At 39.2% G+C, this 17,829-nt stretch overlaps 1 protein-coding gene across 1 annotated transcript; it reads right to left on the bottom strand.

Moving 5' to 3' along the window:
* Positions 1-13,380: 13,380 nt before the first annotated feature.
* On the bottom strand, positions 13,381-14,490 carry LOC147618535 (auxin-responsive protein SAUR41-like). Its single transcript, XM_086774993.1, has one exon. It carries the CDS (start codon positions 14,325-14,327, stop codon positions 13,746-13,748), a length of 582 nt encoding a protein of 193 aa, XP_086631119.1. The 5' UTR covers positions 14,328-14,490; the 3' UTR covers positions 13,381-13,745.
* Positions 14,491-17,829: the final 3,339 nt, after the last annotated feature.

Below are 17,829 nucleotides of genomic sequence, written 5' to 3'. Positions count from 1 at the left end.
TAAGTGGAAAGGGCTGGTTGATGTTGATTGGAGAAGTGCAGGGGCTCTGACAACGCAGATTTCAGTAGGGAAAGTGAAAAGCCTGATGGTGACGGCCCATGAAGCAGGCCTGTTTTGCTTTCTGAAAGTGACACAGATCGACGGCCCAGATTCTTGCTCGTGTGACCATCGACCTTGACAGTCACTAGAAAGCCAACTACAGAAGCCAGTGGGTTAGAGTTATGCATGAAGACAACGTGCTATCTGATGAAGTATGTATGTGCATTGTGTATTTCAGTGGGGCTCAGCTGCAGAACTTTGTCCGTGAGAATGACTGAGTTGATTTGATCTCAGTCCGTATGTATTCTTTGCTGAGAAACTAGATAATTGAGGTGCTACCTTGCTCATGAATCAGCATGGGTTGCAAGGGAGCTGGATCTATCCTCAAGCGAGTCACCTATCGACAGCCCTTTTGATGAGAGTTATAGCCTCTAGAGAGGCAATTGAGGATGAGAGGAGCTGGATGCCCGCTTCTGAAAATGGGCAAAAGAGGGTGACCTTCATCGAGGAAGATGGAGTGGTTTCCATGGATTCCTTGGGAGGAGGAAGCCAAGGCTCCTCTCAAAAGCCGAATCAAGATCGATCCAAGGAAACGCAGGGAAACGGGTGGAAACATGGGGGCTGGGAGGGTGTGGTAGAAGGTGTAGGGAAAGGCCAAATGCCATATCCAGGGAATGCCCAACTGGCATCCTTTCCCACCCGTCAAGCTTGTAGCGAGTCAAAGATGATGGCAGCTTTAACGGAATGTTTTCTGCAGCAGCCCGTGTGTACAGATCTCCATCTTTTTGTAGAGAAACGGAGGCCCATTGTACTGATGGTCTCAGCTGGGTGAATATTTAATAGCACACCAAAAATCCCTCTTTTTTTTCAACCACGATGATAATCAGAATATACCCAAGCTTTTTTTGGCGACCAAAACGGCTTCTGTGATTGTGGCTTTTTAAAGAATTCAAATCTAACATTTTCATGTTTGACGAGTGTGAGGCATGGACGGAGCCTTGCCATACGCCTCTCTCACGCAGATAGTTGTACGTACGAGTGTGCTGCTGGTGCAGCCTTTCACACGGGTGGTTGGGGAATGGCTGCCTGCTGCAGCTCATGGAAATCCATTCACTACGGGGTTGCACTAGTTTGTGGGGCTATGAGGATAGTGTAGGGGGCGCTCTAGGGCAGCCCAAATGTTGATGATGAGCTCATGCCAGGGTGCAATTGACAAGGGAGAACAAGCAGTGGATGGAGCGTGTGAGATTAGTGTTGGGAGGCACATTAGCAGTGGATGGAGGGCGAGCAGTGGAGGATGATGAGCAGTGGGCAATGAGTCGTGCACAGGGGCAGTTTCATGAGTAGCAAAAGGGGCAGTTTCATAAGCTGATTAATTAATGCAAAATATGTAATTATGTGCCTTGAAGGAAAATATGTATTATGTGCCTTGAAGGAAATATGTATTATGTGCCTTGAAAGTTCTTTTTCAAACTAATATTTAATTTAAACCAACGAAGGGACCTTAGTTTTCGAAAAATATATCCTCAACTATTGCACGCCTCTCTTCGATCATTGAATCTAAAAGAGAGGAGGTTTCGTTGTGTTGTGATTGAATCTACTGAGAGAGAGAGAGAGAGAGAAGATCTCCGGAGATTCAATCTCGAACTACAAGGGTGAGGACAAGGGCGGTCATCTTTGCTCTCTCTCTCTCTCGCACTTGCCCAATTAGCTTGCCACTTTTTTTTTCGACTAGCCTTAGTCTTGAGATCCCTCTGTAGTAACCATTTTTCACCACTTGTAGGCGCTCACCCATAGGCGCAGGAACCCAGGACCTCTTGGTCTTTAGACCCCTTAACCACTTATCACCTCGTTTGCAGCTTGCTACCTCTCTCTCTCTCTCTCTCTCTCTTCTCTCAATTCTATCATTATCGAGCAATACCAAGGCGGAGGCTAAGCGGAGGCTAAGGAGTGGCATGGAACATTTTTTATGGTGTGTCCGTCTTTGATGGGCATTGCTTTCTCAGTTGGGATAGTGAATACATAGGGCACCAACATGTTGTTTTTTTTTCTTTCAATTAAAATTTTGGGAATATACTAGCTAGAAAAGGGCATTTCGAATGTTTGAAGAGTTATTTTTAGTAGTTCTTTAGATTAATTTTTAGCAATTTATACAAAACAATCTTCCACTTTTGGCAACTTGTAGTATGTTGTCTTTTTTCACTCTTATGCATGCTCTTTTCCTTGCATTCTTTTCTCGTGCTAGATCCTCTCTATGGCCAAATCTTTCTTGTTAACCATTTCATAGGTTAACATGATTTCATCTGTCTGACCTACCATAAGGCATTTTGCCATCTTACTCTTTCGAACAAGCACTTATCTTTTGTAAGATAGCGTTGGAACATATAAAGCGGTCTTACCTTGTGCTTAATATCAAATAGGGAAACTCTAAGGACTTCGTGTATGTACGTGCTTAAGACTAGTAATAGAGATTGAGCTATCTTTAAGTTTGGTTGGTCTAGTGTGAAAACTAGTCGCCTGTATGTAAGTCATTTTTAACAATAAGCAATACACAATCATTTCCTTGCAATAGAATACTTGTAAGGTCTCCTCTTTCCTCTCTTTTTTGCATGTATGCTATTAAATCTCGTTGTTTGATGGATGCTTGCTAGATAGAATTGTTGTGGGTTGCATTAGCTTTCCCTTTATCCCTCGTCTTTTGTGAGAGAGAACCATCGCAGGTCATCTCTTGTTACCTCCATCTAGGCATAGAGAGCTCTCCCTTCATCTCTTTGGCAATGGAGCATTCCGGTGTGACAATGGAGTAAGGATGCGATGGATCGGATAGCACATCTACATAAGAACGTTGCAAGTTGTGGCTCTAAGGCAAGATCTAATGACACATGTTTTGGCTAGGCTAAGGTAGAACTTGACTTGAACATATTTGGCACCGTTGTTGGAGATTAGCCTAGGCATAGCTTTATTCATCTGTTCATTTCAAGCTATTGTAATCACCCAATATTGCCCGGTGTTGATTACAAAGTCAACTCCGAAAAACATACAGTTTTGAAGCCTTGGATGTGCTAGTTTTGTTGTTTTTTATTTTGTTTTGAAGTTTATTTGCATTAGGACATTCTATTTTCATATCTTGGAGAGGGAAAACCATGGTTTCTTGGTGATTGCATGATTTTGGAGCCCATAAGGCTTTGATCTTGTTGAATTGAGCCAAGAAATAGTTTAGCAATTGTGATTAGAAGTGGAATCCACTCCAAAAATATGAGTATTAAACTCCACTAAGTATGAATTAAAGTGAGATTTAATTAGCAATTGTGATTAGAAGTGGAATCCACTCCAAAAATATGAGTATTTAACTCCACTAAGTATGAATTAGAGTGAGATTTAATTTTTGCTTATACATTTTATATTTTTCCATGCATTATTTGAATTGGTAGCTTAGAAGCATGTAAGAGCTAACAAAAAATAATAATAAATTACTTAAGTACTTGTAAAATAACCATTAACTAGAATTAGAATCCTTAATCATCGCTCATCAAGTCCAAGAAACCTTTAAAAAAACTCCAAAAACTAGGCCATGAGTTCGTAGACTTGTGAAAAAAGGCGTGAGTTAATAACATACGTGAGCTTAGAGACGTGAGCCATGAGCTTCGAGATGTGAGTCTAGAGGTAGGTAAACCTAATATTATACCAAACAATTACTACTGCCTCAAAGACTTATAAGGACATATCTACTTACGTCCTTTAAGGATATTCTTGTCATCATACAAATTGACTAGCTACAATTTTCAAGGAAAATTCTTGTCCTTGATAATTATTGGGACATTAAAGTAATTATTGTCTAATAATTTCACACCAATCCTGTCACGGGTCTAATGTATAAAATTTCGTATCCCAGGTAGGTCTATTTTATAAAAATAAAGTATGTAAACCTAATTTAGATAAAAAAGACATGAGCTTATAGATGCAAGCTTGGAGATGTGAACCTACAGACGTGAGGTTGGATATGTGAGTATAGAGGCATGAACTAAAAAAAGAGAGTTTAAAAAACCAAAAAACTTAGAAAAAAAAGTGCTTGTTTTGTGTTACAATTTTAAAAAAAAATTGTAGCTTGATTAGACGTGTCTGAAATCAGTTTCAATCTTACTTCGGAAAAAAGTGTTGTATAATGTACTATAGTCAACTTTATTGTCGTTTCTAACAATTAGACCAGATTGGGTTTGCATCAAGGGTTTCACTCTAGTGAAATGGATCTTTGAGGATAAGATGAGCCAACTAAACGCAGATGTGAGCGAATTTGCTAGTATTATGCCTAGACAACAACAGTATTGTGCTCATTGCCAGCGCCATGGAAACCACAATACAACTCATTGTTGGTACCAGAGAAACTCGACATATAACCTATGCTTTCGGCACCAAAGCAACCACTGGTGCTTTTGCTCATACTAAATCTTAACCACTAGCACTTTTCCCATACTAAATGCTTCTCAACCGGTGCATATTCCATTTCAATATGTTGATGTCCTTGAGCAAACCCACTTCGCTGTGGTTGGTGACATTTCTCGCCACCATTACAAAGAAAGTCCTACTAGTAGGCCTGTGGTGGCCTATCTTGTTTGGAAATGCAGCAGAATTTGTAAGAGGTTGCGATGAATGTCAGTGTTTCTCTGGGATTCACAACCGTGATAGAATGCCCCTACACTCTCTAGTTTCCTTACAGCCATTTGAGGAATAGGGTATTGACTTGTTGGACTGATTAATCCAACTACTCGAGGAACTTGAGCGTATTTTATCATTGCTACTAATGGACTATTGTACCAAATGGGTTGAGGCTCATTCTACCACAAAAGATAATGCTAGAGCAACAACCAAATTCCCTTATAAGAGTATAATTACTAGATTTAGGTGTCCACTCAAACTAGTAAGCGATAGGGGGACTCACTTCATCAATGACGTGATCAAGTTTTTGTTGAGTAAGACTGCAAATCCTAGCTCTACTATCCCTAGGCTAATGGCCATGTTGAAAGCACCAATAAGATTATATGTGCTATCTTGACCAAAACAGTTCAAGCCTCATGTAATGACTGGGAACAGAGGTTCCCAACTACTCTATGGGCATATAGAGCTGCCTACAAGGTTGCCATCCACGCCACACCTTTTAACTTGACATACGAAACCAATGTTGTCATGCCCATGGAATTCTTAGTACCAAGCTTAAGGAATGCCTTCAAGGAAAGGTTGACAGGAAACATCCTTTACTGATTGATTATTTTTTATCTTAAATGCTTAGGAGAAGCCAAACTAGCATGCAATCTATGGAATGATCGTTGAAAAACTACAGTTTAAGGAATGGTTCACTGAGAGGCTCAAGGACAAGGAAATGGAAGTCGGGGATATGGTTCTCGTGTACAACACCAAGAACCAAAAGTACAAGCTAAAGGATAAGGGAATGGGAGTATTCCTAGCATTAGGAGAAATATGGACGCTCCATTTGGCCCCTTAAGGAGTGAATAAAAAAAGATTGGCCTAACCAATGAGAGAGCTGGGATTCTAGATCCATGTAACATGGATCTTTTTGTCATATCTTTACCCAAATCTCTTAAGACAATAAAATAATAGAGCCCATATCTTAAAAAAATAGATAAATGTCAGATTTCATGTCAGATGTACATGGAAGTTCGAAAATCGAATTTTATTTATTTTTTCATTTTTTATGTTTAACTTTTTACTTTCCCTCCTTTTGCATTTCATTACCTTTTCATTTTCCCCCTTTTTTTTGGCGGAATTCAATTTTGCCATATCTTCTGCAACTCTGGTTCTTTCTTCACAAAAATTTACAGTCATGTTCTACACCATAGCTCTCTCCTCCTAAAATTTTATCTCATTTGGACAAAACTTCTGTGAGTTATGCATGTTTTCTCACATGAACTTTCTCTTCTCTACACCACAGATAGCTATGTTGATGTGAAGCGGCTTCAAATTCTTGTGAGTAATTATCATATGTTTAAGGTTTGTCTATATTTTGTCTGGATGTGAGTAATAATCATAGGTTTAGGATTTGTTTATGTTTTGTCTTGACGTGTTGCTTTTATTTTGTCAGGAGCAAGGTTGTGAGCAACAAGGTTGTGTAAATCAAAGAAGTAAGTTGCTGTTTATTTTTTGTTGTTTTAATCTTTATTTGTTGCTTTCAATCTTCTTTGCACATTATTGATTTGAAGTGGCATAAAATACCACAATAATGATCATAGGTTTAGGATTTGTTTATGTTTTCTCTTTGATATGTTGCTGTTTATTTTCACAGGAGCAACAAGGTTGTGAGCAGTAAGTTGCTATTTATTTCTTTTTTTTCTTTATTTGTTTATTACAATCTTCTCTGCACAATAATGATTTCAAGTGGCATAAAATACAACATTAATGATCATAGGTTTAGGATTTGTTTATGTTTTGTCTTAATGTGAGTAATGATCATAGGTTTAGGGTTTGTTAATGTTTTGTCTTGATGTGTTTATTTTTATTTTCATAGGAGCAACAAGGTTGTGTAAATCAAAGCAACAGGGTTGTGAGCAGCAAGGTTGTTGTTTATTTCTTGTTGTTTTAATCTTTATTTGTTGCTTTTACAATCTAACATATATATTTATTAATCATGCAGTCTAGCTTTATTAATTTAGATGTCTTTAAGGAGGAGGAATATCAGTAATATTCACACAGTGGAGGTGTTTAACAAGAGAGACGATGAAGGTAATTGGATCCCTGATCAGTACAGTAAGTTAAATTGTTTTTCAATGCGACCAAGTAGTCGTGGTGGTGGCAATTTCAAGGTCAAGCTCAAAGATGTTACAGACCTCAACAAGCAATGGAAAGGTAGAATCATAGAGTTCAAGAGACGCACAAATGGTATAAGTACAATAACAGAGGCTTTCATTCAACATGTTTATATGCACAAAGAGATTCGAGTGCATCATGATAACTTCAGTGAAAGACATAACCCTAACAATAAGTTTATATCTCTGTGCTTTGTGTTCTTGTGCTTTGAGTCCATCCACTCTGCATGTTATAATACAAGCATGTTTGTTGCTTATAGCTTTATATCCATCCACTCTGCATGAATGGCAGAATGTAGAATGTTTTAGTGGAAAGCTAAATGTTTTATATGCAGAGATAGGTGCCTTGATCTATGACAACAAGAGTATAAGCGAATTGGCATCTCAGAATGTTTACTTTTATGATTCAGTGTATGATGTGGAGAGACATAGTTTGGAGTATATTCCACTACCACCGTTGTCTAGCCAGGAATGGTATAATCCTAGCTTAGACATGTCAGAAGCATGTAGGGTAAAGATAAAAACTGATGTTCATGCTTCCATGAAACCATCCACAAGCTCTAGAGATGTGCATCTAAGTTGGTTTGTACCATTTGGTTTGTTTTGCACATTTGTTTGGATCCTGTGAAGTAGTTAAGAAAACTAAGATTACTTATCAATGCAAGTGCCCATCTGAGGATTGGATGACTCAGTTATTGGGTGAGTCATGGAATCTCAAGAGAACTCACCACACGATGATATCATTGAGTGCAGAATTACTATGTCAGATGTTACCTTTAGGTAAGATTGTAGAATTACTATGTCTGTTGATTGTTGATGGTTTTTATTCATAAGTACTTCATTGTAAGATACCGATTGTTGATTGTTGATTTTATGTTTTTATGTTTTTATGTTTTTATGTTGGTTGTTTGTTTTTTTGACAGGTACTTCATTGCAAGACAAACTTTATGCATTCGTCAAGTATAGGAGGTGGCAGCTTCTACGAGGGAAGTGGCTCAGCTTGGACCAAGACATGCGAGATGACACATTGATGACACGCATTCAGCACTCATTGATGTGAATATTCTTTGGGAGGGTCATGACCCTTTTAGCGTTAATGTAGAAAGTCATTGGTCCCTTAGTTTTCTGAGGCAGAAAATCCAACTCATGTCCAATGATCCCTCTTTTGTAATTTTTATTTTAAGTTGGATGGTAGGAAGGTTGGGAGTCGAAGTGAACATTGCAAAACATGCAAACAGTGTGTTGCTCCACACATCCTTGAAATTGTAGTCCATGTAATTCTTATTCTTTCAAGTGAATACTAAAAGCTGTTACTCTAAAAGTGTTGTAAATTTTATTTTATTTTATTTTCATAAATTGTAGTGGTTTTTTTAAGTCTTCTGTGTTTCGAACCCATTAATATGTAAGAAAATAAAGATAAGTATAAGTACAATTATAAATATAAGTATAAGTAAGTACAATTGTAAAATAAAGATAAGTATAAGTAAGTAAAATTGTAAATATAAGTATCAATATATATTTAAGTGTAAATATTAATATAATTAATTATCATAGAAATATAAATATGGTTTATGATTTCTTATGTTTTAATGAAGTGTCATTATTTTTAAGTCTATGGATATAAGTATAAAAATAAAAATAACTTTAAGTAGATATTTAAGTGCAAATAATAATATAAGTAACTTTGTAAATAATAAAATATAATAATAATAATAATAATATATACAAGAAATAAAAGTATGATTTATGATTTATTATATTTTATTTATAAGTAGGGGTTATTTTCATTCACTTCTATTGCATTCTCTATCTCTCACTTTCTATCCACCTTGCTTGTTGCTCCCTTTACGCCTTCACCATGGCTTCTCATCATGATGCGTTCGTATAGTGGATGAGTGAAACCCGTTACCAGTTAGATGTGGGACTAGATTTACCCTAGGTTTTGTGAGAGTGTTGAGCTAAAGAATATATTTAGGACTCTAGAGCCCAATAGCTATGCATATTTTTGCGTGGGATGTGATGATATCACATTTTTTATCCCTGACTCCACTGCTCAGTGGATACCCCTAGAGTTTCTCTTCTCCATGAAGAGTGGTGACAACCATAGAGAAAGGTTATGCAAAGAGCACTTGCACATGTCCCCCCCCTTTCCGATCTACCTCTGTGCCCCTCACTTTTGAGGAGGCAAACCCGATCGATCTCATCGAGCGGGATATTGCCTTTGCTATTTATATATTATGCTCTGATTTTGAAGAGGAGAATGATGAGGAGCCAGTGGTGCCTCTTCTCACCTATGAAGAGAAGGAGCTAGAGGAGACAGTCCTGGACAAGCAAGAAGAGGAGGCACGTAGCTTTGTCTCTGGACTTGTCGACTATCCACCAAGAGGCAGCCCATCCTATACTGAGAATACAAAACTTGCATCATTGAGTGCCATCACTATAGATGGTGTTGAGTACTTGCTCATGCAGGATGTCCTTGAGGTCTTGGATTTGAGGGAGGAAGAGCTCTATTGCCACCTTGTTCGGGATTTTGATGAAGACCTCATTGACTTTAATACTGTGGATGTCCCTCCACAAGTAACTGAGATTGGCCGATACGATGGCATGAGCATGGATGATGTCTCTGCAATCATCCACATCCAAAGAAGTGCTATAGAATTTGCTCTTGAGTATGATATCTCAGATGCAGAATTTGAGAGGCTGCAGAGGAGGAGCTCTTTGGACCTCGACCACGCATTGACCTCTCCGACCCTGTACATGGTGATAGAGCGATCCCTGGGGCAGATTTAGATGCATCAGACAATGGGAAACAGAATGATGAGGTTGAGAAGGTACGTGAATTTTTTTTAAATCTTCCTGAAAATTTTGGTGCGGGGCCTCAGGGGCCTACATGTAATGTGGGAAGCATCAAGGCCCTCCAAGCATGCTAGCTGAAGGCTGGCGAGGATGGCCCTGAATCTACATGCACCGACAATTTCATCTCATTTGAAAATATTTTTTTTTTCATGCAATTATATTTTGGAATAATTTTTGATATTTTATTTTTGCATGCAAATATTTTCTTTAGGAAATTGTCTATGTCGATGAGTTTGCATCTAGGGCTAGTGGAACAAGGGGCAGTGGAGGAAGAGTCTAGGATGCAGCTTTGAAGGAGTACATTGGCAAAATCTTCCAAGACATTATTGTCTTTCACAAAGTATGCTCCCTTGATGGACAAGTCTCTCTAATGAAGATCAAGGCTTTAACAAAGGGTGCTGCATTCAAGCCTATGCGTGTGAAATCAAGCTTAGAGAAGGTGGTGCTTGTGAAGCGCTGCAAGCTCCTATACTTGTTCGAAGATCAGCGTGGAGGGAAGATTCATTCACTAGTTGGCCTAGGCCTTCTTGCCACCCACTGGGAAGATTGATCTTCATGCTATCCAGCTCGAGCTCGAAGGAAATTTTGTTGTAATTTCTTCGCTTAAACCTCCTACTGACTCTGCTGAGCCTAGTTCTAAGAGGCGCAGGGTTTAGGATTTTTGTACTTGCTTCTATGTCATGATGTAACAGTTTCGATATTAATAAAAATATATTTTTGAAGTTTTGTTGTATTCGTATGATCTATTTAATCATTAATTTGAAATTAAAATCAATAAATAATATTTAATCATTAATTTGAAATTGAAATCACAATACAAGTAGACATTTGGCAAGGATCAAAAAAAATATTTTCATTAAGTAAAGCATTTACATCATGATCACATGAGATTACATTGTGAAATATACATGAGATTATCCTAAACCCTAAACTGCGGCTCTTCATCATCACCATAATCTTCCCTCCACTTCCGCATGCATAGAACTAGCCGCATATCTTTGTCAGTGATGGTGACTCTCTTGGCATGGACGGCTGCGTACACTATGTCACCATATATGTCCACCAAAAAAGCTTTAGCAGCCTCTTGAAGAGCTTCCAAAGCTACTGTTGTCCATCGTGTGGGAGCCTCACTATTGTCGACCCAACGATGCCATCGAGATAGCCAGCTCGCATTCAAATCATCCATAATCTCTGATACTTTCTGATTTTTTTCGAAGAGCGATGGTGCTGGGCCTCCATCGACGTTTGCGATGTGTGGGTGGTGGTGGGGGCCTGACCTTCACGGGATCAACCCTCTTGGCAGTCTGCTTCGTGTGAGCCATGTTCTTGAAGAAGATAAAACAAGAATAGAATGAAAACGAAAGACTCAACTTATATTTATAACTTGAAAATATAACTTATATTTATATTTTTATAAAATAAAAATAAATAACTCTTAAAATTTTTAGCAATTTTTATTATATTTAGTAGTTTCCTTTTTTATAAGATCCCCTCTGATGCAACATCTCACTAATTCCCTAGGGTTTCTAGAACTTCGTTCCATGTTTGAAGTAATCTAATTTTTGGAGTAATTTTTTTTAAAAGTAAAGACAAATTTCAAAACTTCTAAATTCATTGAAATTTTATACACTTATAGTCTTTCATGCATACATGTGTGAAAAATCCTAAATCCATACGAGGCCTGTGAACAAAAAAATAATGCTTTCGATAAACTTGAAAAACTATACGAGAGAAAAAGATAATAACATCCAAGATATTGATGAGAAAGAAATATCAAATTGTACTTGTATATTAAAAATACTTCTCATAGATTACAAGTACATTGAAACACATGTTTATAATGCATCATTGGAAAGTTTGGTCACCATCAGATGATGTTTGGGTGTGATGGCATGGGCAAGAGTGGGATTTTCCAAGGCCTCTCAAGTACTATGAGACTTGAGAAATGCACACACTGGGTGCTACTTGACATATCAAACATCATCTGATGGTGACCAAACTTTGCAAGCATGTGGGGGGGATATACTTCTACTTAAAGAGAGTCATGTTTTCATTTCGCTATAACATTTCTCTTAATCTCCCATTACATTTCTCCATAACATTTCTCTTGATCTCTCTTTGATTCCCATTATATTTCTCTTAATCTCTCTCTATTTTATCAAGAAGTATGCAAATGATTCACTGTCTTCATAGGAAGAACATGAACAAGGGAGAATGGCAAGGTTAGAGTAGAGTATCTACTATCCCCATCTTTTTCAAGTCCCGTGCAAACTGTTTACATACTTTCTAAATTCAATAAATTCAAGTTTATAAGAGTTTAGCCATACCTTTGAATTTTTGAATTGCTTCAACTCTTCTCCTCTCACAATTCCCACTAGTCAAACTCTTCTTTGATCTACCATATTCACCTGAAATGGAGCTGGCTATATCCCCCACATGCTTGCAAAGTTTGGTCACCATCTGACAATGTTTGGTATGATGGAATGGGAAAGAGTGAGATTTTCCTAGGCCTCTTAAGCACTAGGAGACTTAAAAAATGCACATTGGGCACTACTTGACATATGAAACATCGTCCGATGTTGGTGACCAAACTTTGCAAGCATGTGGGGGGGACCCACATGCTTGCAAAGCATGTGGGTGTGGGGGGACCCACCCCCCCACACCCGCATGTGGGGGGGACCCACATGCTTGCAAAGCATGTGGGTGTGGGGGGACCCACCCCCCCACACCCACATGCTTGCAAAGTTTGGTCACCAACGATGTTTGGGTATGATAGCATAGGAAAAAGTGGGATTTTGCAACAGACAACATGATAGCCAAAGTGCAATGAAAAAAATCCATAAACCATGAGCATCAACTAAAATGCAACAATCCTCAATGAAGTTATAACTCATAAAATATAAACATCAAATAAGTACATCATAATGTGAGCTAACCTAGCTACTCTAGGTTGTTTAGGCACTGTCTCGCTAAATCAAAGTACAATGTAAGTGAACTAACCTAGCTAGTCTGAGTTTAGTTACTGCTAATAAATCTAAGTACAACTTAAGTGAGCTAACCTAGCTAGTCTGAGTTTAGTTACTATTAATGAGCACCCAATCAATATCATCATCTTTGACTGGTGGTGGTCGATGTGCACATCGAGGAGGCTATGTTTGTGCGAGGGTGTCGAATCATTGCGGACAGGTGTGCCTCAAAGGCAAGATCATAGGCTACGGATGGTGTACTCAAGAGCTCCATAGGCTATACAAATTGCTTCTTGCCTCAATGTCATGGTACTGCAAGACATCTTGATCTTTAAACCCAAAATCTATAATTAGCTATGGTCCGTGCCTGCCACTCTATGCGTATAAGCTCCTTTGTTGAACCAATGAGGAAGCAAGTAGTGGGGGGGAAATTCTTGTCCAACTGGGAGCCACTTGAAAAAAAAAGGACAAAAAAGGGAAGGGAGAGCAGAGGGAGGGCAAGTTTGACCACCTAGCTAAACGCCATGCAATTAGTCTCTCTCTCTCTCTCTCTCTCACACACACAGAGACACACACACACACACACACACACACACATAGACATTCACACCTCATAGACAACACAACTATTTGAACTATGGCCTTTCTCTCTCTTTAAAAGAAGATGTAAGCTAGTGTGTGTTCTTGCCCTTGGCAATTTGCTCCACTAATCACCAATTTCAACCGATGGTTTTTAAAACCTTGATTCAAGACATCCTTGAAGTGTCTAAAAGAGAACAATCTATCCAGTGGAACCCTCCAAAGCAAAACACCTCATGCTAAATGCACACATACTTGCTAAACCATTTGCAAGCTCCCATGGAACTGGAGGCTTGGAGTATACAATGTTTAGAGGGGAAGCGATTGGGGAAATACATATTTATTTCACGGATGTCAGGCAAATTAGTGAGGGGTGTAAGTTCTAGATGTGCTAAGTGGGGGGGGCTCTACTTGCTACAGAGAGGGCAGGACTTCTAATCTCTTGCCCGAAAATCGCACCGCAGGGAGAAAAAGAAAAAAGGGCCAATCTCTAAACAACTACAGTTTGCGAGAGTCCACCGAAATTATGGAGGGGATGATTTGAGTGTCGCAAGCTGGTGCAGCGCGCGCCCGGCACAGCCAGATTGTTGGCGGGGATGAAGTAAAAGTCGAGAAGCTCACGCAGGTCTCGTTGATGGTGGTGGTCGTCATGATCGTGATCATCACGCTGGCAACCTCTGTAGAAAGCTGATTTGGAGTCCATCAAGCACAGGAGATGCTCAAAGAAGGCAGCCTCGCAAGGGATGGCGAGGGCGCCTTGATGGTGGAAGCCCATTTCCTCTTCCGTCTTCTTGAGCAATGCCCTGAACAAAGGGTGGCTCAAGTGCGATGTCTTGATGACGAAGCGCTTGCGCTCGTCGCCAACGTAGACGGCGAGATGGCCGGCGGGGACACGGGCGGCAGGCGGTGCAGGGGCGTCGCCGGGAATGGAGGCGGGCCGGGAGTGGCCGAAGCTGGAGGAGAGGCTGCGGGCGATGAGGGAGTCGACGGTGCGGGCCTTAAGGGCGAGACGGCGCCACTTTTTGAGCATGCCGCGGAGTCTAACGATTTGCTGCAGCGTGGAGGGGCTCATGATGGGGGGGGGCAAACACAGGCAGCTAGCTGAAGAGACGACGTGCTGCGTGGAGATGAGACGCTAATAGCCAGCTGAAGAAGCTACGCAGTGCGGCGAAACTTAGGAGGAACATGCCACGCTCAGTGCGGTCCCTACAAGGCTTGAGGTGTCTGCTTGTGGAGGGGGGGGCACACTAGGTCTTTATCGAGGGAGGGGGCAAGGTCTTTGTTGAGGGAGGGAGGGGGCAAGGTCACTACTATGAGGACCCACCACCCCCCACGGATGACAAGGGCACCATTATCGAAGCTTAGCTGGCAGCCTATCACAAGTTTAGGTGCACCACTTGTAGCCCCCTTGCCTCGTGCACTGTCCCCTCTCCAAGTAATTGCCCCCCCCCTTGACCATCTCCCCGTGCCTTCTTGTCCCCCTCTTTTTCCATCCTTAGGCATCACCTTGGCAGGCTTTACTTTCTCATCTACTTTCCTTCGCTTTGCCTTACACTCTCACCCAAGTTTGCTTTTTGTGGTGCGTCATGCATGCTTTCGGGCGTTTTCGGCCGTAAAACATATACACTTATTTTGAGTAACCGAAAATAATAAGGTAAATTGCAAAAAAGGGCATTATTTCTACTAAAAAGGATTTCTTTTTGACATGTGTCATGCCTGTTTTCGGGCGTTTTGGCCATAAAATATCGACACTTATTTTCAGTGACTATTTAAAAAAAAGGCAACTTGCGGCATTATTTCTACTAAACCCGTCATTTTGAAGCCAATCAAATATCATCCTTGCTCTCACCCAACAAACCATCTCCAAATTTAAAATCCTCAGTAATATGGCTTTACTCACTCCAACTTTTCCCCTAATTCTTGGCATGTTGCATGTTCCCTTGTGATCCCGTCTTGTGTCCTTGTTTGAAGAAAGGTCCATGAGTCCGTAGCATTCAAGCTATGAATGATGCTTCAAGTACATGGTCAAATTCACCCTAATTCACTATGATGTCCCATCAAATGTTGAAATTGTGTTAAAACCAAACTACAAAAGCTCTCATCAAATATAGAATTGCATAAAGGCTATTAATAGATGTACATCTCACAAATTGAGTCACATCAATAGTGGGAGGGAGGGGAAATTTCTTTAAGAAGACATTTTCATAAGTGAAGTTCATCTTGAGGGAGTTATTCTCCCTCTTTCTCAGCCAAATTTGCACTTGTTTTCCTATCTCTAAACATTGAGTTTCAAAAAGGTGGTTTTTCTAACAAACCAAAGAGTAACATCCAGAATTTCCAACCAAAAGGGTGATAATATCCTACATTTTTACTATTAGTTGACTTGATTCACTTCACAATTTATGAAGAGATTTAAATCTATACGACACCAAAACTTTAGACATATGGAGGCATTTTTGGCATGGCTTGGAAAGGGAGACATAGCAATGCTTTTTTTTAGTGCCTTAATCAATTGTTGACTTCCAAAACCATAGATTTTTGGTGCAAAAAGAGTTAAATATACTCACTCCTTCATTGGTCCTGCCCTTAGTATGACATTGTGAAGAATGGGTGCATGGTTCAATCAAAGTGTTTTTCACTATTTATTTTTCAAAGTTTTTACATTTGCTGTAGATATGTTTTCATTAGTATTTACTATTTATGTAAGTATAATGATTGTTTACAATAAGAGGTCAATCATCAAGCAAAGCAAGAATGGAGTCTTCTTTTTATATAATGGATTTAGTGTGGATATGTGTTGATTAGCATTTATTGTTTATGTGAGTATAGTTACTGTAATAAAAGCAATACATATTGGCAAGGCACCCTTTTGCGAATGGGTATTTGCAAGTTCTTTATAAATTGCCTCCTCAGCGGATGTAGCTTAGTCCTTCTCCACGTGCCATGTCTCTCTTTTTCCATCCTCAAGCATCATCTTGGTATGTTGGGGCAGGCTTTATTGTGCTTTTTCCTTTGTCCTCTAGCTTTGGGTCGTTCCTTATAATCCCATCAAAGTGTTTGATTAACATTTATCGTTTGTGTGAGTATAGTTATTATTTACAATAAAAACGATACATATTGGCAAGATAACCTTTTGTATTTGCAAGTTGTTTACAACATGCCTCCTCCAGCAGATGTAGCTTAGTCCTTTTCCCCATGCCATGTCTCTCGTTTTCCATCCTTAGGCATCACCTTGGTATGTTGGCAGGCTTTTCTTTATCTACTTTTTCCTTTGTCCTCTAGCTTTGATTCCTTCCTTATAATCTCATCAAGTCATCTTCAAATTTAGAATCCTTAGAATCTAGCTTTAGTCACTTTAACGTTTTCCTTAATTATTGATATGTTGCGTGTTCATGTGTGATCCCATCCCGTGTCTTTGTTCAAGAAGAAAGCTTTATTAATGTGTCCTTTTTTGAAGAAATGTCCATGAGTCCATAGCATTCAAGCTATGAATGATGCTTCAAGGGTAAACCAATTCACTATAGTGTCCCATCAAATGTTGAAATTCTCTTAAAACTACAAAAGCTCTCATAAAATATAGAACTGCATAAAGGTTGTTAGTAGATTGTACATCTCACCAAATGAGTCACATCAATAGAGGAAGGAAGAGGAGTAACTTCTTAAAGAAGACATTTTTATATGTGAAGTTCATCTTTAGGAGTTTACACTCCCTCTTCTAGGCCAAATTCTTCAAGCTTTAACCATGTTTGCACTTTCTCCTATCATTAAAACATTAAGTTTTGAAAAGTGGTTTTTCTAACAACCCAAATAGTATTTTAATCAAAAGGATGATAATGCCCTACATTTTTCCTTTTAGTCAACCTTATTTGAAATGTTAATAAACTAACTATGTAATACAAGTTTATGACTAAATTTGCTTCTATGGGGCATGTAAAGTTTAGGTATATGGAGATCAGGCTTTGGCATGTCTTGGAAAGGTAAACATAGCAATGATTTTTTCTCAATTGTTGACTCCCCAAAATAGACAAATTTTTATGAAAAATATTTAACTTTTACTCACTCCTTTTCAGCTAGTAGTTGAATAAAAAAAACTACTAAAACCGATCAAAGTCATGTCATGTTAACTTGTTCTTTCCATGCACACAAATGTCCTTCTCATTGAGGGTAAGTGACACTAATTGTGTTAGCAATTACACTGATGTGGTAGGTTGCAGATATTACATAAAGAGATCTACTAGGTTTCCACACTCATCCCTATGCTTAATATCACAATGCAAAGCCATACCTTAGCTGCACACACTAGGCAATTATTGTGGGTTTTTGAACCACACACTAGCCTTATTCTATGCCCTACTCTATTATTAACCACTTTTAGTTCACACGGTTCTTCAATGCTAATGTCCATACACTTTATAATGAGTATCTTTGCTTATGTTGTAATTCTTGCCATTTGATGTTGTAAGCACTCTTAATATGCTCCAAAGTCTTGTACTTCAAGGTCATAACAACACGAGAATACCAACTAGAAAAGGGTAAACACTTGTAGTCGATCATATGGATGCCTCGGGTCACTT

This window comes from Cibotium barometz, chromosome 35 (assembly GCF_041138505.1).
Source record: "Cibotium barometz isolate CiBa-2024 chromosome 35, ASM4113850v1, whole genome shotgun sequence".
In the NCBI taxonomy this organism is placed as follows: domain Eukaryota; kingdom Viridiplantae; phylum Streptophyta; class Polypodiopsida; order Cyatheales; family Cibotiaceae; genus Cibotium; species Cibotium barometz.
The sequence above is the reverse complement of the archived record's forward strand: the minus strand, read 5'-3'. Positions and strand labels throughout refer to the sequence as shown.

Coding starts and splice junctions, on each gene's coding strand:
- LOC147618535 (XM_086774993.1), bottom strand. CDS start 14,327: ATGAGCCCCTCCACGCTGCAGCAAATCGTTAGACTCCGCGGCATGCTC.